The sequence below is a fragment of the Phodopus roborovskii genome, unplaced genomic scaffold (assembly GCF_943737965.1).
Source record: "Phodopus roborovskii unplaced genomic scaffold, PHOROB, whole genome shotgun sequence".
NCBI classification, from domain to species: Eukaryota; Metazoa; Chordata; class Mammalia; order Rodentia; family Cricetidae; genus Phodopus; species Phodopus roborovskii.
The window spans coordinates 14,280,001-14,300,346 of NW_026126434.1; the positions used below are offsets into that span (position 1 = coordinate 14,280,001).

General features: G+C 41.0%; 1 protein-coding gene across 1 annotated transcript in view; it reads right to left on the bottom strand.

The window, feature by feature from the left end:
• Reep3 (receptor accessory protein 3) overlaps window positions 1-20,346 on the bottom strand; it is a 71,462-nt gene that overhangs the window by 38,431 nt on the left and 12,685 nt on the right. Inside the window, exon 2 of the mRNA XM_051186842.1 lies at window positions 8,146-8,218. Coding sequence (XP_051042799.1) covers window positions 8,146-8,218 — 73 coding nt within the window. The remainder of the gene's footprint in view (window positions 1-8,145; window positions 8,219-20,346) is intronic.

Below are 20,346 nucleotides of genomic sequence, written 5' to 3' on the forward strand. Positions count from 1 at the left end.
ACGGTTTCAGAACAGAGAAGGGGCAGGCAGAACACTGGCTGGCTTTGAATATATTTCTCCCTGAAGTGAGGGTGGAGGCAGAAGATTTTTGGTTGTTAGAGCTTTTGTGATTTTAAAGTATCCTATCACTAGGGCTTAGGGTGGAGGTGGTTAGGCCTCTCTCCAACTTCTTAGCAACATTTCCTTTAATGGAAACAACTGTTTCTGCCTCTGCTTTAAAGTCCATTTCTACTGACAGTACAGTTGGAAAAGCCCTGCCTGCATATTAGTGCAAATCTGGCCCAGCATCTAGGTGTAGTGTGATTGCAGGGACTGATCTGTCAAGGTTTCCCAAGCATTTTCTCTGGGAGCTAGGACAGGCTGCAGCTCTAGGAGCGTGGGAAAGCTCAATTGACTTCACAGAGGCCAAGAGTTTCATTAACTGGCATTCTAAAACTGTAGGAGAAACTATCTTGGGTCCTCTTGTAAGAGCAGTTAAGTGTTCTTAACCTTAGCCTCCCCGACAACTCTCCAGCTCCAGTCACAGATCTTCTTCACACTTACCAGTGGTATGAATATAAGGCACTTGTTTATGACAGCATCAATGCTATCAACAGAGAACACACACACACACACACACACATCACCTACATGTATACAGATCAATATCCATATTGATATGTACTATACATAAGTAAACCCGACACATCAAAAATCAGGTTTGCAAACAATAACTGTCACATAATTTAAATAGATTTAATTTACTTAAGAATATTGGGTTGTCTCAAGTTTGCTGACACTGATTTACTTATGAAATGTTAGTTCATACAGCAAGGTGATAGTGGCACATGCCTTTGATCCTTGTACTGAGGAGGTAGCAGAGGCAAGTGGATCTTTGAGTTCAAGGACAGCCTGGTCTTACAGAGTGAATTCCAGGACAGCTAAGGCTACATAGAGAGACTGTCTAGAAAAACCAACAAAACAAAACCGTACTTCCTGGACTGGGGTATAATTCAGTGGCAGCATGTTTGTCCAGCATGTGTGAGACCATGGGTTTGAGCTCCAGCACCACAACAGTAAACAAACAACTAGGTATACACTCTGGTCGTGGTTATGCACACCTTTAGTCCTAGCTTTTGGGAGGCAAAAGCAGGCATGCCTCTATGAGTTTTGAAGGCAGCCTGGTTTACATAGTGAGTTCCAGGATACGCAGGACTATATAATGAGACTGTCTCAAAAAGTAAACCAAAGTAAAACTCCCCTAAACTAGACTTACAGCTAAAGATATTCATTCTAGCAGCTAATATTAAATTTTAAAAGTAATTTTCAGGGTCTGGAAAACCAGTATGTGTTACTTTAGACCCATTTTCTAACAAATGATACTTAAAGTGAATGCTAATGATGTGTCTTATTTGATACCATAGAGCAGTGGTTCTCAACCGTCCTAATGTTTCTTCCCTTTAACACAGTTCTTCATGTTATGGTGACCCCCAACCATAAAATTATCTTCATTGCTACTTTATAACTGTAACTTTGCTACCATTAAGGATTGCAATGTAAATATCTGGTATGCAGGATATCTGATATGCAACCCCTGTGAAAGGGTTGACACCAACAGGCTGTGAACAGAATAATGCAAAGGCAACAACCCGATCGATCACCAAGCCAATTTGAAAATCTGGGTAAAGATGTTAGAATATACACATTTAGTTCCCATCCCTCTGAGAGATCTTATTAAAGGAAGGAATCATTTACTAATGCATGTGAGGGTATCTCCGCTTGCCACAGTGTGCATGTGGAAGGCTGAGGAGAAATGTGAGAGTTGGTGCTCTCCCTCCACAGTGGGGGGACCAGGTTGTCAGGCTTGGCAGTGAGGGCTTTTCCATGTGGTATCTTCTTGTCACTTCCAGTTGACTAAAAGTAAGAACTAAAAGTAGACTAGGCTGGGCCTGGTAGTACATGCCTATTGTTCTTGCTACTCAGGAAACTGAGGCAGGAGGATGAGAGTTAGATGCCAGCCTGGACAACATTCTAGGAGACTGTGCCTCTCCTCCCCTGCCCAAAGTGTATATCAGAATGCAACCACACAGATAAGCACGTAGCTGATAAAAACTAATTTTCTCTTAAAAAAAAAAAAATATCTGCTCTAACCACTAGGCTAGTCTTTAATCTTTCAATACTCAAACCTTTGAATCAAATGAGATATATTACTGTTATTTTGAGGATTAGGATCAAATCCAGAGCTTTGTCCACTCGGAAACATTCTACCACTATGCTACATCCTTTCCCTCAAACGAACATCTGAGTTTGCCTCACAAGGCTCCTGGCACACTTGAGTAGGTCAGTGGGATTGTTCTGTGCCAGCTTTACCACGTAGAGTGTTGGGATCATGTGGAGCAAAGAGAGCCCTTGAATGTCTTCCTCTTTAATCTCCTCCCTAGAACTAGTACACAACCTGAGCTGTCACTGAGCTACAAGAACTCTGAAGCCAGCCCTCAGTCTTTATCTTCAGATTCAGCTAAAAAATGAGATCACTATCAAAAACTCCACAGAACTTTAGAGTCATCTCCTACAGGAGTGTCCCTCCTTTGTTCCTGTTCACAATAAGTCTCTCTAGTGTTGTTCAGACTAGTGCCGTCCTCTCCAACATCCTAAGAATAAGAACCCTAGTTTCCTAGAAAAGCTACAGCAATTACACATGATTTGGAAGTAAACACTCTTATTTTCAAGTCTTAAGATGCATGAGCCTGGAAAACTTTGCAAAAACCGTATTAAATCTCTGGTAAGCCTGCTTTTCAATTACTGCAAGATTGAGAGTGTCTAAGTAGGCCATATCAGCCACACCATACAGGAAATTATATCCCAGGAAAGCTCTGCTTTAAAAATAGGCAAAGGAAGAACGGAATGCTGCCAAAATACACAGCGCTCTCCATTTGTTTTGATTTGCACACGGCATCTGTTTTATCAGGTGCAACCTGCCATTTGCAGGCTTTGGGGGGAATGGTAGTAGTTAGGGTGGGAAGAAGTAAATGAGCCCAAAATGTTTGCTTTTAGAAAATGCTTTTGAAGTAGATGTTGGCAGAATTTAGGTCAGGACTAAATATCACAAAGATACTGGGTTTGGGTTTAAGTACTGAGAAGGGGCTTTGCACATGCTCTAACCCAGCAGAATTCAAGCTGAGGAACCTGATCCATCCACCTAGGAACACACAAGCTCTTCAAGCACAATTTAGCATTTTGCAGGCACTGAGAAACCAGCTTTTCTGTCACACAAGTTCATTTATTCAAAAGTTCTGACTAATTACTGTATACCTGCTACTGTTCTAGGTACAGAATAGCACAATTAAAGTAAATGAACCTTTCCCTATGGTGCTTATTCCAGTTGGAGACAGACATTAAGGGATATAGTACCAGGCCACATAAAGAGGTGTTGAGACTGTATCAGCCAGCCTGGTTTACAAAGCAAGTTCTGTTGCCAGGCTGTTGGGAACAGAACTGAGATCCTCCTCAAGAGCAATGGCTCTAAACTACTGGGCCATCTCTCCAGCTCCAGAGCCTATGTTTTTAACAGGAGGACTGTAGTGGCTAGGTATGGTGTACATGCCTTTAATCCCAGCACTTGGGAGGCAGAGGTGGGTGGATCTCTATGAGTTTGAGGCCAACTGGGTATACACAGAAAGTTCCAGGAAGCCAGAGCTACACAGAAAGACCATCTCAAAAACAACAACAATAACACCAACAAAATAAAGGGAACATTGTGGAACACAATGAACAGAACATTAGCAACCTAAGTGTTTTGGTGCAGTACCAATGCTGCCTTACAAGGGCCCTCACGGGTGAGCTGACAGTAAGGATGAGTGGGGTTGGCTGCTTCTCCCAGGAATGGGTCCATGCTTTAATTCTGAGAAAGTAAGTATGTTAGGTTATATGATAAAGAGAAAACAATGAGGCAGTTGGAATTAAGGCCAAGTATCAGACAACCTTGAAGGGTGGGTCCAGTCATTCATAAAGGACTTTACAATAGGAAGATGGAGGCAGATGGCCAAAAGCCCAGTGCTGGCTGCATCCAAAGATCTCAGCCCTAAGCTGCTGGCTTGAAAGACACAGGGATTGAGCCCAAAGCCAAGGAATGTGGGCAGCTTCCAACTCTGAATGATGTAGCTCTTCCATTAGATTAGTCTCCAGACGGAACGTGGCCAGGTGGACACATTCTATGCTTCTGGACTCCAGGGGTGTTTGAGAATAAATAGTTTGTAGTTTTACATCTGGAATAGTGTGGTAACTGGGAAGAGCAGCAATGAGGCATGGTAATGAGCAAAAGTACTCTGAAATTTGTGGGAAGTAATTAGCTACACATGCATTGTCCCAAGAACATACACATCACCTCAAACTTGGTTCCTCAAAGTCTTGCTGTTAGGTAAGTGGGTGACAGGGAGGTCTTCAGTCTTCTTATAGTGCCTCCTGGTTATTGCTTGTTCGATTTTGGTTTTAGCACTCACTGTATTTTCAAAGCAGAGTTAATTACAAAGCAATGATCAAGCCAGACCCAACCTGTCTCTATTTCCCTATATTCCCTTCAATTATTCATTATTGTGGACTTCCAAAAAGATAGTTAGAAAGACTGTTTGTTATTATTGTTGTTATAATATCAAAGCAAAACTATAAGAAAATAGCTTGACAGTGGTGATACATGCTTTTAATCCCAGCACTCAGTGGGGTAGTTCTCTGAGTTTGATGCTAGCCTGGTCTACCAAGCAAGTTCCAGTACAGCCAGAACTATACAAAGAAACCCTATCTCAAAAAACAAAACAAACAAAAATTACAAGCACATAATGAAGAATTGTTAGTAACGAATTACCCCTTAGAAACAACTGTGTAAGGGTTAGAGGTGAAGTTCGAATTCCCAAAATTGCAAAAGAAGGCTACTGACCTACTAAAAACCACCTAAACAAAGCAACACTAAGGACATATTTAAACATACTATATTGTATATGTTTTAGTTTGAATAAGAATGCTAATGGATTCTCTTATTCAGGTTAAGTTATTTTTAGCACACAAGGGGGAATTAAAAATCTCAGAAGCATGTTATCATTGATTGTCTTACATTTTCAAATAATTCAGTAATAAAAATCTGAGTGTAAGGGAATAAAACACATAAACTTATATCTTTAAGTGTTGCTGGGTGTGGCAGCACATGCCTTTGGTCTCAGTGTTTGGGATGTAGAGTCAGGAAGTTCAGGGTCAAGGCCAGCCTCAGCTAGCTACATAGTGAGCTGGTGGCCAGCCTAGGCTACTTAAGACTATGACTCAAAAAGAAAAAAAGAAGAAGAAAAACAAACAAACAAACAAAAAACAAAAGCAAAACTGATGCATAATCAAAGCAGACATCTTTTTTAATAATTAGACCTACCTCTAAATAACCATGTTTCTGCATATGTATGTATGTATATCAGGTGCAGGCTGTTTTCTGTCTGTTTATCTACCTAACTGCCTGTCTACTTGTCAATCTATCTATCTGGGACAGGGCATCTATCTATCTGTCTACCTATCTATTTTCTATTTGGGAGAGAGTCTCTTCATTCTGTGGTCCAGGGTAACCTCAAGTCCTCAGTGATCCTTCTGCCTCATTCTCCCACGGGCTAGGACTGCAGCCATGTACTTCTACTCTTGGCCCTGGAATGCTTTAGAGGTGACACATGTCCCCAGCTAAAAGACACACCACTCAGTTCTTCAACTCCACAGTTAGTAAAGTAAGAAAAAGATCCCACTGAATTAACACTGCAAATTTATTAAATTCTGGCCAGCAGTATACTCCACAGCTCATATTTTCATGGCATTTTAGATATTATGGGTCATTCATATTTTTTTTTACCATTGGAAAGAGAATTCCAAGTAAAGAATCTCACAGTAGAGAGAGCAGTGTTGTCTAGGGAACTGTGCAAGGCTGTGGTTTGTTACAGTTGGCAAAAGCACTAAGTTGACAGTATTTCACAAATAGCACTGTTGATAGTATTTCATGTCTATGGAAACAAATAATAACACCGGTGGTGTATTTCCTATGTTCCTGAGGGCTCTGTACCTTTGTTTTATTAATGCTTCATTTACATTTTATTTTTACAAAAGTGATGGCAAATGACTCCTAGGAGAAACGAAACAAAATCGCCTCATCCCCAGCACCACAAAACACAAAACCAACATAACCACGCAGGTTCTTCACCACAGGCAGCTTGAGAAAGGCTGTAAATGAAAATCAAGTGTTGTTTTTAAAACTAACATAGCCAGCACTATAACATGACATTTGAAATGTTTATTACAGTATATACTGGAATAAGTCCCTTCAAGCCATGTATAAAATGAAGTTCAATTAGTATGACTTAATATGCTTTCATGTATTAAGACTACTTTCCCAATCCTAGATCCAAGAGATCTGTATCACAAAAGGATTTAAGAACTCCAGAGAGCACCCAAGTCACTTCTTTACCTCTCACAAATGTATTTCACCATTATAACTGGGGTGTGTGGGTCTATGCACACAAACACTTCGTTATAAGAGCTGGCTTTATACGAAAGAGAAAAATGACTATAAAAGTTCAATAGGCTAATTGCCAAAGTTTCAGCTAGTGGCTCTATACAACCTCAAATATATGAAGACAGACTCTCAAGAATCAAGGCAGGATTTCTGATCTTTGTAATAGCTTGAAGAGCTGGATGTCGAGCCTGCAAACCAAGGTCCCTTAGAAAGAAGCAAGGTTATACACCTCCAAGAGCCCTAGACAGGCACTTAAACAGATGCTCATCCAGGCGTGTTTGTGCTAGCATTATTCATAACAGCCAAAAAACAGAAGCAGAACAATTCAGATGTCTGTTAGCGGATGAGCAGACAAACAACCCATTGTATGGTTTACCAATACAATGGAGCACTGTGCCAGCCATCAAAAGGAACGAAACACTGAAACATGTGAAAACATGGATGAACCTAAAACACATTATGGCAGGTGAAAGAAGCCAAACACAAAAGGTCACGTCTTTTTTTCCCAAAGGTCACTTCTTACAGGATTCCATTTATGGAAACAGGGGGGAAAGGGTGGGGTTGGAGTACAACCTAAGGAGCCTGGGTTTCATTTCAGATTGAGAGAGCTTGAAGGAGATGGTATTTGTTGTCTGCACAGCTTTATGGAAGTACTAAATGTCATGGGATTGCTCATTTTGAAATGCATATTCTGGCTCCTGAGTGTCACTCAAGAAAAAAACAAAACAAAACAACAACAACAAAAAAAGCAAACCCAGTCATTGGTGGGAGTTATCTCACTACTGTCTGCTTATTTCTTTTGATTACCTGTCCAAGGCACACATTTGTCACCTCTGGAAATGTACTCCAATAGAATAGAAAGCTACGCCAGGACTCATGAGGAAGTGCTGGATGGCAAGTGTGAGGGCCTGAGTTCAGAGCCAGCAAACAACATAAAAAGCTGGGCATTGTGGCACATGCTTGTAACCTTTGTATCAGGAGACTGGGATGGAATTCCTGGGCTCTTTGGCTCTCTAGCCTAACAGTAGCTACAAGTTCCCAGAGAGACCTTGTCCCTAAGAATAAAAAGGGAATGAATGCATCATACATCTACACCTGTCCTCCATACGTATGTGCACTAAGGTGTACCCCATGCATGTGAACACACACACACACACACTCTCTCTCTCTCTAAAAAAGAACAACAAAATCCAAAACATTATAGTTTGCTTCAAGCCTGCTGTTAATAGGGACAGGGCAGGCATGTGTTCAATCAAAAGTGACAAGAGACCCAGAAAGAAGAGGTTTGTGCATTCTGTAAAGTCACAAGACTAGAAAACTAGAACCTGTCCTCAAAAGCTGGACAAACAAAAAAGCAGGCACCCAGACCTCAGTCCACTGTGACTCAGACCTCCAGGAGCAACCCATCACTCCTTTTGGGAACTGCACTCCTTCGAGTCCCAGTGGTCAGGGAAGACTATTTGAAGCTCTATTGTCAGGTGTTTTCAAAATTGGGGTTAAACATGATTATTTTCATGACAATACTCGTATCACCTTTTGACCCCAAACAGCAGTGTAACTCAATAAAAACACTAGCAGTTACCCAAGGTTTGTATACTGTTGACATAGCAAATGAGAATCATTGAAACTTTACTTACATATTCTTTGACATTTTTCGTCTTCACAGCTTTGTATGAATAGTATGCAGGATACAGCATTCCAAACACCAGCCTGGAAGGGGGGGGGGGGAAAAAGATTAATTCAACACAGGGAACGCTTCTAACAGCTCTAGACTTAAGTCAGGAAACATGTGATGATGGTGAATTCATACGTTTACAAAGTCACACAGAAACCAAGTCTAAAAAACATATCCTTAAAAATAAAGGCTGTATTAATACTCTAGATAACAGCTTCATAGCAATGAAAACTTGGCCTTTTGAAACAAATGAACAAGCAAAAAACCCAACAACCAACCAACCAACCAAAAAAAAAAAAAAAAAAAAACTACCAAACTTTTAAAAGAGAGTATACAAATGGTTACTATATATTCCATGCAGTTCCCCATTGTTATCTTACGCTGGGAACATACACTGTCCTCGTCTTGGCCAGGCTTCCTTTGTCTTCACCTAGCATGTGTCCTCTGCTCCAGACCCACATCCAGTACAGCATAATGTACTCATATGTCTTCACAGCTTTCTGGCCTGTACATTTCACACTTTCCTCAATGCTAAGGTCACTATGACAATTTTGAGTATTGGTCAAGTGTACCTAGGATATTTCTCTATTCAAATTTGATGTTCTTTCCATGATTAGCCAGAAATACGGGTTTTGTGGAGGAGACCACAGAGGCCAGGTACCAGTGTTACCATATTACATCAAAGGCACATAATATCAACAGAAACCATCAGTGTGTGTGTTAACCTTGATGAGTATGCTGTTCTGTTAGATTCTGTCCACTGTAAAACTTTGCTTTGTTTTGTTTCTTGAGATGGAGGTCTTGGCTGGGTGGTGGCTATAGTGCATGCTTTTAATCCCAGCACTCAGGAGCACAGGCAGGCGGAGCTCTTAGTTCGAGGCCAGCCTGGTCTATAGAGGGAGTTTCAGCCAGGCTAACACAGAGAAACCCTGTCTTTAACAACAAACAGATAGAGGTCTTACTATGTGGCCCAGGCTGGCCTTGAGCTTGCAGTCTTGAGCCTCTGCCCCTAACTCCCAAGGGCTGGTATTACACAGAACTATTATGTCTGGGGGGTGGGGGGGTGGGGGGAGGAGAGAGAGAGACACACACACACTTTTGTTTTCTTTTTAAAGACTTATTTTATATTTAAGTAAGTGTGTGTGTGTGTCTGTCTGTGTCTGTGTGTGTGTGTGTGTGTGTGTGTCTGTATAAGTGGAGGTACCCACTCAAGTCAGAAAAACGGCACAAGGCATCGGGTCCTCTGGGGCTGGAGTTAAGTTGTGAGCCACCTTCCATGGGTACTGGGAATTTGGGTCCTCTGCAAAAGCAGAGATGGCTCCACTACTGAGCTGTCTCTCCAGCCTGCCTTTCTTTTTTCTCTTGTGATAACTGTGGATTGAACCTGAGGCACTTTGCAAGTGCGCTGTCATTGAGCTATAGACCTGGTTGATGAATCTCTTTTTCACTGAGTAAATATTTACATTTCTATTTTTAGCGAGCTCACAGCTTTTATATGTATTTATTTTGAGCTGGTTCTTTCCTGGTGGTTTCCTTATGTCTTGGTTTGTGGCTTTTCATCTCCAGGTCAAGAGAGAAATGGCAAGTTCTCTCCTGCTGGGGATTTTATCCTCAGAAGCTGGAAGCCACACCCCTGAGGATCTCTGCCTCACCTAGCAACAGAACTCTATAACTGTCACCTACCAGACATACTGACTCTCTGGTTCTAGGAGTTTTAGCTGTGCCACAAGGCCTAGGACTTTTAGGCTAACAACAAATCTCCTATGAAGCTGAATAAAGCAACTACACAAATGTAAAACAGAACTCCACTCCTAGGGTGGCCACGTGCTGCTCCTCACTGTGCACACAAGGCATCAACCTGTAAATTACCAGTCACAGATGTATTTCACGTAGTCACATACACACATTTAACTCATTTTGTATTTCTCTTTAGATCTTCCATACCATCAAGACATTTTCTTTCACATTGCTCATAATCCAGTATCACTGGCCTGGAGCTCTGTGTGGTAGTCTTGGTTTGTCTCTCTATGGGTCTGTCACCTCCTGCCTTAGAAGGTACAATCTATTCCCAGACCTGTTGGCTCTTCCTTGGTGAGAGTGGATGCACCTGTTTTCCTGTTTTACTTTCAATCCCGTATTTAGAGCCAGAAAGACAGCTTAATAGGCAAGGGCACTAGTCAACAAGCCTGATGACCCCAATTCAATCCCAGAACCTAAATGGTAGAAAGAGAGAAAAGACTCCAACAAGTTGTCCTCTCACCTCCACACTCCACTGTGACACACACACACACACACACACACACACACACACACACACACACACACAGAGAGAGAGAGAGAGAGAGAGAGAGAGAGAGAGAGAGAGAACAACAAAAATCTCACAGCCAGTAAGAATGTCATGCCATCCAGCTGACATTCTGGCTAGTCCTAACATGCTCCTGTTTGATGGCAGGTTAGTTTCTAATGGACCTGTTCCACCACTGTGCTCAAGGATGTCACTAGCTGGCTGCCCGAGTCCCGTGCTGACCAGCCCCTGAGGGGACTCTTCATAATATAATTTCAAAATCACCGCCTCAGACAAACAATCTGTTCCAGTGCAGACCCTCACTTGCCTCTCCTGCTTCTACTTGATCCTGAGTGTAGCTTCCTGCTTGGGGTTCACCCTTCCCTAACTTTTCCTTCCCAGCCCTTTTCTTTTCCTTCTGTCTTATTCTTCCTTAATTAAGTCATGAACCCCCCCCCCCAACTCTCACCTTCTTATATAGAACATCTGAATTATGAATTTCACAGAAATCTGAATCAGGTTAAGTCATTCTGTATTCATTATGATAGTTTTAGATGGCTTAATGTATTATTTAGTATGTAATTAGCTACCAAAACAGATACTTTTCTCAAATACAGCAAGAATTTGGTGCTAGCTGACACTCTGCATTTTATTTTGTTTGAAACCGGGCTGGCCTTTAAATCAGATATTCTCTTCCCTGAGTGCTGGGATTAAAGGTGACTGATCTGCCCTCATTTTTAAATCTCCACATTGAACAGAAAAAAATCAAACAAGTAGACGATCTGTAATGTCTCTCCTAAATTCTTTTCATCTGAAACTTGGGAAAGAGTAAATAGCTTTATAAGTAGTGGGTGGGTTTAAAGACTGAGTCTCTGTTAACCTGCCAGGTTATTACTGTCCAATGTGAACACTGCTGGGTAACTTATTAGTGATGTTTTAGAGGGGTTGTTTTTGAGGGAGGTGTTATGTCCTTGAGTGGGGTCTACTGTTAATGTAGGTCGGGCATGGAGCCAAGGCATGCAGTTATAAAATGAAACTGCATTTTAGCAGGCCACCTACAAGATCAACTTAAGCTTTATAAAGTTCATCTAGAAATTTAAATTTCTCTTTTATTATTATACAGACAGAAACAGTTACTCATTTCCTGTTTATCTTATTTCTACCTAAAGAGAGAGAACATAGCCAAAACATTCAAGAAAGCCTATACCTCCAGTAAGGCAAAGGAATTGTAGGAACTGAAAAATGGACATGGTTGAACACCGCCCTCCCCCTCACACGGGCAGTACACAAAACACATATGGGCTCTCACTGTTTAGAAGGAAATGCCAATATTTTAACTTACCAAGAATATATGAAAATACACAGTCAATTGAAAGGACTATTATTCTTAGCTATCCATGGTGGTACACACTTGTAATCTTAGCAGTTGGGAGGTTGAGGCAGGAGGATTACTGAAAATTTGAGGCCAGTCTGGGCTATTAGTCTCAAAAAACACAACAAAACAACCAAACCAGCCAAACAAAAAAGGATGAAAATAATTTTTAGATTAATTTTATGTATGTGGATGTTTTGCCCATGTGACCACATGCATGCCAGGTGCCCCAAGAGGTCAGGAGAGGATGTTAGATTTCCTTGGGAGTGCAGTTAGACTTGGTTGTGAGCTGCTGTGTGGATGAACCGTGGTCTCTGCGAGAGCAACAAGGGCTCTTAACTGCCAACCCAACCTTCCAGCCCCCAGAGAAGTAGTTTTTAAAAACATGATAAAGATGGACTGGAGAGATGGTTCAGTGGTTACGAGCATTGGCTGCTCTTGCAAGAGGACACAGGGTTAGTTCCTAGCACCTGCATGGCCGTAGTTCTAGGGGATCTGACACCCTCTTCTGACCTCTGTGGTACCAAGCATGCACATGGTATACATACATCAGGCAAGAAAATACTCATACCCATAAAAAAAAAGATCTAAAATAATTAGGAGAGTAGGATAAACATATGGATTAAACAGTCAATATAGTCATGCCAAAAAAAAAAAAAAAAAAAAAAAAGAGACCAATAAATATCACAGGTAATAGTTACCTTCATCATTACATCCCTCTAAAATCTTTATATTACAAATTACTTCTCTAACACTATAAAATAATTTAAGCCACAGACTGTTATAGCAATTATAACACAGTTAATCCGATACGCCTACATATTTTCAATGTATAATGTTACTTGGCAAATTCTTATTTCACTTCTTTTAGAATAAAACAAACACATGGTATCTCACTAAAGGACAAAAACTAAACAAAAAAGGAAACCTCAATGAGACTAGAAATGAACTAAAATAAGAGAAAGAAGTAATGTCAAGTAAACAAAACCAACTAGAGGATCAAAAATCAGGAGGGATGGATTATAGAAGCACCAGGTTTGTCTGAAGGAGTTGACACAATCAGCACATTACCTTCAGACGGCAACACAAAATGCAACATCCTACACCACTATCAAAAAGGATTTAGCCTATCTCGGAGATGCCATGATGCCTGAACACGAGTAGGCTGGAGCAAGGATGACCCCTTTGGCAACTAGATATCTCCAATAATATTTACATTATGATTCATAACTAGCAAAAATACAGTTATGAAGTAGCAACAAAAATAATTCATGGTTGGGGGCCAGTCACCACAACATTAAATTCAGGGGCACAGCATTAGGAAGGTTGAGAGCTACTGTCCTATCTCTACGTAAAAATTCTTTGGAGGATTTCTGTTTTTAAATGTGTACGGGTGTTTTGCCTGAATGTTGTTTAAGGACCATATATGTGCATGCCCTTGTAGGCTAGAAAAGGGCATCGGAGATGGCTGTGAGTTGCCATATTCTGACTAAAGCTTTAAGGTATCATGAAAGGAATTTGTTATTTTGACTTCTTAAATGATTGTGATAATAAAGTGAGTTACATGGGTAAACGGAAATAGCAGTTTGCAGACTTTTAGGCCAGGCCTCAGTACCCGTCAAATTCACTCTGGGGTGGAGGGTGACCTTAAGACTGTGGTCTTCCGCTTCTTGTGTACTGCCAGCTCCCAAGTGCTGGGATTACAGGTATCTGACACCATGACAAGTACTGAGGTTGGACCAGGGCTCTGTGCACACGAGGCAAACACTCTACCAACTGAGCTACATTCTCAGCCCACAACTTATGAATCTTTGAAAACAATCAATTTTTGCTTTCCTAAGAACAAGGATTACCAGGCAGCTCAAAGTCAAATGATACACAATATGCTTGTTACAGTCCAGTGATGAACTTCCTTCATGAGTCATTGTGCCATTGTTTAAGCTGCCAGTGAATGCATGAACCCTGACAAAGCAACACATGACTTCTGTCCTTACAGAGGTTTGCTGATAAAAATCTCCACTAGTGGAGTTTCTACTCAACTGCAGCCAAAAGGCTATAGCCTAAAGGAAAAAAAGGCAAAGGACAGAATTTGAGTCTTCATGGAAACCATCCCTTAAATCCTAACTTCTAGAATGAAAGGTTCAAGTTTAAAGCTGCCAAGGACAAAAAGAGACAGCACCATTCCTCAGGGAGACTGTGCACATTATCAAGAGCTATGGACGAAGCTTGGAATTTTCAAGTTGTCAGAGCTAAACTCTAATTTTATGCAGAGCTTCAAATTTCTTCTCTAAAAGGAGAGAGAAAGCTAGAGGGACACCCCCCCCCCAGTAATCACTCCTCACCTCCCTTCCTACCCCCCCCACTCCTTCCCCTAGCCATGCTTTCATTCCTACTGTAAGGGTCTACTGTGCAGTAAATCCCAGCCCAAGGAAAATGCTTCTAAGAACTGTGGCTTAGTGGGTAGAGAGCCTGTTAGCGTGTATGAAGGCCTAGGTTCAATCTCCAGCACAATATAAATGGGAATGGAGGGGTAGTGGTACACACCCACAAACCTAGGACTGAGAGGAGGAGGATCAGAAGTTCAAGGTCATCCTTAGCTATTCACAAGAGACCTTGTCTCAAATGAAAAAGAAAAATGCAGGTAATATAAATGTGTTATTCTACAAATGATAGAAGCAAGGCTCTGGGAGACTAAGGATTAAAGAGTTTAAGACTAACTCACTCAGCAAGGAAGAGTTGACCCTGAAACATAATAAACACAAGACTTCTCACTTCAAGACCTTTGCTCTCCTACATCCAAAACAAAACCCAAACCAAAGTTTGCATTACTTCACACATTGTATAGCTAGCTCACTTCTCCCCTGTGAGCTGATGGTTACATTGGGAAGATGGATCTAAGTTGTGATCTGCTAATAGAAAGGTGTCCTAAAGAGACCCAGAGCCCATTTTAAAGTGGTGTAAACATGGTGCTGAAATCCTAAACCTAAACCATTACACATCAGATTCCCCAATTCCCATCGAACGCTAGGTTGCTACACTCAAAGTGGTCATGATTACTCATTCTCTGGCTGACTCCTGACTCCTGAGTAACTCTTCCCTCAGGAACTCCAGGCTTTATTTAGCTCTTAAGCACAGGATCTGTAAAACCACACTTACCATTAGCTTCCCTAATTTACAGAGAATTTAAGAGTTGAGTTGTAACCTAAGATTAAAAAAAAAAAAAAAAAAAAAAAAAAAAAAAGCCAAAAACAAAACAAAAAACAAAACACAGCTTCTGGTGAAGAAAAAAAAAAAAAAAAAAAATCACATACAAATCAGTTCTGAAAATGTTGAAAAAATTTCCTTTCCTAAAATATACCCGACTATGCAAATAAAAAGGAGCCTAGTAAGGCAAACCATATGCAGGGATTCATGGTTTGCCGAGCAGTGCCTCCAGTTTCCCAGAATGAAGTCAAGACTAAAACTTCTGCCAACACCTCCCATAAAACACTCATCCCTAATTCGGTCCCCTCCAGTCACCCCAGAAATCATTGCTAGGAGTCTTCCAAGCTGAAATGAACTTAGCAGTTTGCTTTCTTTTATTATGATTATTATCATCATCATCATCAGTTTTCTTTTATTATTAACATCACCACCATCATCATTATTATTATTTTCTAGGTTTTTTTTTTTTTTTTTTTTTTTTTTGAGACAGAGTTTCTCTGTGTAACTGATCTCGCTGTCCTGGAACTAGCTCTTGTAGACCAGGCTGGCTTTGAACTCACAGTGAACGCCTGCCTCTGCCTCCTGAGTGCTGGGATTAAAGATGTGTGCCATCATGCCCAGCTGCTTTTGTGTTTCCTAAACTACTTCCTTCATTTCATCTACTTAGACCAATCACTCTGTTGCTTACAGTATCTTAGATTTGGTGACTTTCCCCATGCCGATCCCTATAGGTAGACAAGGCCCCCTCTTTATTTGAGGGCACACCTCCTCTCAAACTGTCTTTCATTAATAAGGCTGAAAGGCTCGGTAGCCTCATTTGCAGATAGACCACAGTACAAATTATGTTATCAAAATAAACAGCCAGAACATGCTGACCAGACACTGAAAAGGCATTTTAAAATGCTCTTGACATTTTCTTGAGCCAACCATCTAGCAGAGGGACGTCTAAGCACCTCCTTCAGCAATCTCAGAAGCACTGGCTCTGGGATATTTATTTATTTATTTATTTACTCATTCATCTATTCATTTTTGGTTTTTTGAGACAAGGTTTCTCTGTAGCTTTGGAGTCTGTCCTGGAACAAGCTCTTGTACACTAGACTGGCCTCAAACTCACAAAGACCCTCCTGTCTCTGTCTCCTGAGTGCTGGGATTAAAGGTGTATGCCACCACTATCAGGCTTATTTTATTTTTTAATGTATTTAAATATGACACCATTTCTTCTCAAACCCTTTAAACTCTTCCATGTCTTCCCTTCTTGCTTTTGAGTTCGTGGCCTCTTAGTCTTTAGTATTATCATTGATTGTTGTTAGATGTCCATGCTTGTATGCATGTTTTTGTGCATGTGTTGGTATGAGAAGATACACTGCACCTGCTGAGGAACTGAGTTTGGATCCCAGTGCCCACACCTGCTGATTCACAACTGCCTATAACTCCAGCTACAGGGACATCCTCTGACCAGCCATTCTAGCCAAATTAGCAAAATTCCAGTTCAGGAAGAGACCCTGTATCAAAGCAATACAAAGGGGATTCATAAAGGAAGACTCTAGGAGCCCTCTCTGGGGCCCGCACGTGTATGAAAGGTCACTCATACTCACTTGCAAATACTTTATGTTTTGAGTCAGGGTCTCATGTAACCTAGGCTGGCCTTGAATTCCTGATTCTCTTGCCCAATCTCTAAAGTGCTAGGACTGCAGGCATTGTACCATTACATTCAATTTTATGTAGTGTTGGAGATTTCATCGGGGTTTAGTCCATACTAGGCAAGCACTTTTCCTACTGAGCATCACTGTACCAAGATGTTAAAAACAGCAATTTCTCTGCATAACATCATTGGTTTTCTAAGGTCTTTGGTTGACCATGCTGCCAATTAGCATTTCGTTTTTCTTGGATTTATAAGGTTCCTCATTGTTTGAATGGTTTTAATCACTAGTATGTTATGGGATATTTTGATTGCACGGTGACACTCCAGACTGTCAATAAAGTTTACTTTGTATTTGGGGCGGCACTAGTGACTAGCTGATTGGAATTAGCCATAGAGAAGTCAACAATTTGGATAGAGAAGACACACAGAAAGGAAAGGTGAGGACTAGAGTTTGATCTTCTTTTTGGCCCTGGGATGAGAGAAGAGATATATCTCTTGTGGTGTCTCCAGCCAAAAAGCAAGGTCATTAGTTGTTACTCAACCTCTCAGAGCTAGCAGGTTTTCAACCCAGCCTTTGACTCTGAATCTTATTGATAAACAGAATGATAGAGACTTAATTTAAACCTACACATCATGGCCACAGGACCAGAAGCCGATGGGGTGGCTGCAGATGATGATGATTCCTGTGCAGCTGTTAAGTCGACAGAAAAACATCAGTAGTACATTTAAATATGTTATTAAGATATATACATATATAACATTTATTTATTTATTTATTTATTTATTTATTTATTTATTGCCAAAACCAGGGCTGGGGTGTAGCTCAGTGGGTGGAGTGCTTGTCTAGCATCCACAAAGCCTGGGTTCTATTCCTGGTACCACATGAACAGGGTATGGCAGTACATGCCTGGAATCCCAGGACTCGGCATGGAGGAGGTAAAGGCAGGATAATCATGAGTGTAAAGTCATCCTGGACAACACAGAGAGTCTGGAGCTAGCCTGGGATACACAAAGTCCCGACTGAAAACAAAGCAAAGCAAAGCAAAACAAAACACAAACCAAGCAAGATCTGTTATTTTTGCTTGCTTTTGGTAAGGTCCATCAATCACAGCTCTACTTTTGTATTCTAGGCTCCTGGAGATGGGCTATAAGCAGATCTCTGTGTTTACATTTTTCAGAAGCCCTGTTCTAAAAGAGACAACCAGAACAGTGTGTGAGTCAGTCTCTCACTTGGCACTTCCAGGGCTGGAGGTAGATGAGAGCCATTCAGAACTCCCCACATCTGATGAAAACTGCAGACATGTATCCAAAAGACCACCACTTGGGCACTGACAGAGTGGCTAATGTCTCTCTTGTCTTTGGTAAAATAATAACAAACAAACAAACGAACACACACACCCACCAACTCCACTATTTTCACACTCAGGAGAATGTATTTCTGTTCTTTAAATGCACAACCAGTTATTTTTTAAGGCCAACTTTAAACAATCTTGATTTCTATTTGATTGCAAAGATTTAATAGTTCCAAATAAGAACTCCAGAAGCTTCAACTCTTTCTCCAAATATATGTAGAGGACTGAAATACGGTTCGGCATTACATAATGTTGCCACCTACTCCTGAAACAGAATCAAGTGCCTAGCAACAGCAGGGGTCATCTCAGGAGAGTGCTGATTGCTCACTAGAGCATTTGAGACACAGGTGCTTTCCTGAGCTTATCATGCTCAACCCCCACTGAATATAGCCTGGGTAGTCTGGATCCAGGCCACCTAATGAATGTTGTCCTCCAATGGCAACTGGTAATTGATAGCCAGGGTAGGTATACCTATCTTTTCCATTACAAAAAACTCCAAATAATCTAAACCTTTGAAGAAAATAAGCATCCTTTATATAGCATCTATTTTCCCTCAGGGATATAGTCTTAGATTTGTATTTATTATTGTTGTGTGCCTGATATGTGTGAGTGGGCCCATGGGCATCACTGTGTGTCTGTGGGGTTAGAGGGTGATTTTGGAGTCTGTACTCTCCTTCTACCTTTACACAGCTTTTCAAGTTGCCAGGCTTGTCCAGTAAGTTGTTTCCCCCATGCTGAGCCTTCTAGCTGACCCACTGGTACTTCCTTTAAAATTGGAAGGGTTACTACTTTCCTTGCTGTTTTCCGATTCGATCTCTCATACTGCCAAAAACTGTAGCCTGACTCTTAACTAAGCTACCCATGAAGGTGCCTAAATGTTAGTTGCTTTTCTTTTTCCTTCCTTCTTTCTTTTTTGGAGATGAGGGCTCACTATGCAGCCCCTACCTGTTTATGGGGCCCAAGAACTGGGATTAAAGTTGTGCATGTCTAGCCTAGATGCTTTTCTTAAAATACTAATCTCATGTTCAAGACTAGATTTTTACTCTCCTCAGTCATATAGCCTTTCAAGCAGCAGGCAAATACGAACAACCATAGTTCCCATTCACTCTCAAAAGTGTAGCGGCCCTTAAAGACCCAGGGTGTGCTGGCTCCCTTTGTTGGAGAATAAGAAAACATTTAGCTTACACAGCACTGCCACCGTCTTAGAAAGGCAAACACTTTCTGTGTTCACTGGCTATCTTCCTGCACACCACTCTTGATGCAAAATACCCTGTCCACGTGTCTTTATATGTTCGGAATGTGAGACATATCTTCCTTTTTTTTTTTTTTTTAAGGTAGGAGCTTTTATTAGGTTTTATGTGTGCACACATGGGCTAATGAGTGAGCATGGCCCACCGTGGTGGCCAGAGGACAACTGTGGTTGTTTTTTCCTACCATGTGGGTAACCGAGGACTGTACTCAGGTGGTTGGGCATGGTGGAAAGTACCTTGACTGCTGAACCATTCAGCCAACCCCATTTTTTGCCTTTATATACTACTAATATTTTGTCCCGTTCTGGTTTCTTTTCCATTTTCCATCGTGTCTTTATCACTGACAGAGAAGTATATAATTTTAGTCTATTTCAACTTATCATTACCAGCCTTTCTCTCAGAATGAATGAATGCTGTTGGCTCTGTTTAAGAGTGCTTTTCCTAGTCTTAAAGTCATAAAAGATATATTTTCATATTCTAGACACTTTACTGTTTAATTTTTGCAACCACAGTGGAACTGACTGTGTGTGGTCTGAAATGGAGGCTATGATCAGAGAGACAAGGATATGTAATTAATACAAGGTGTCGTTATAAACAGCCATCTTTTTGTAGTGCTCTATACTCTACACTTTGTTACCCATCTCCTTGTCTGTTCCTGCCCTGATGCCATACTGTCTTAACTCCTGTAGACATATAGACTTCTCATGTTAGGTTGAGTCCTTTTTCCCAGTGGTATAATCTGATAAAATATATCACCATCCGACTATTGTCACTTGCTTTTCTGCTGCCAGACTGTTTGGGTAGTCTTTGATTCACACATTTTTCATACTTAGATAAAACTTAGCACTTTTTCCTCGAAGTTGATTAATTCCCTATGTTATGACCTTATCCAGTTTGTTTATTCTGAACATCCACAGCAAACCTGTCAAACTGTCCTCTCAATTTCTAACTCTAAAAATAAATCCCAAGTCCAACCTTTGCTGTCACCCTGGTCCAAGGCAGTGTCCCCAGTCTGTCCCATACAACACAGAGATCTTTTAAAACACAAGATGTGTGGGC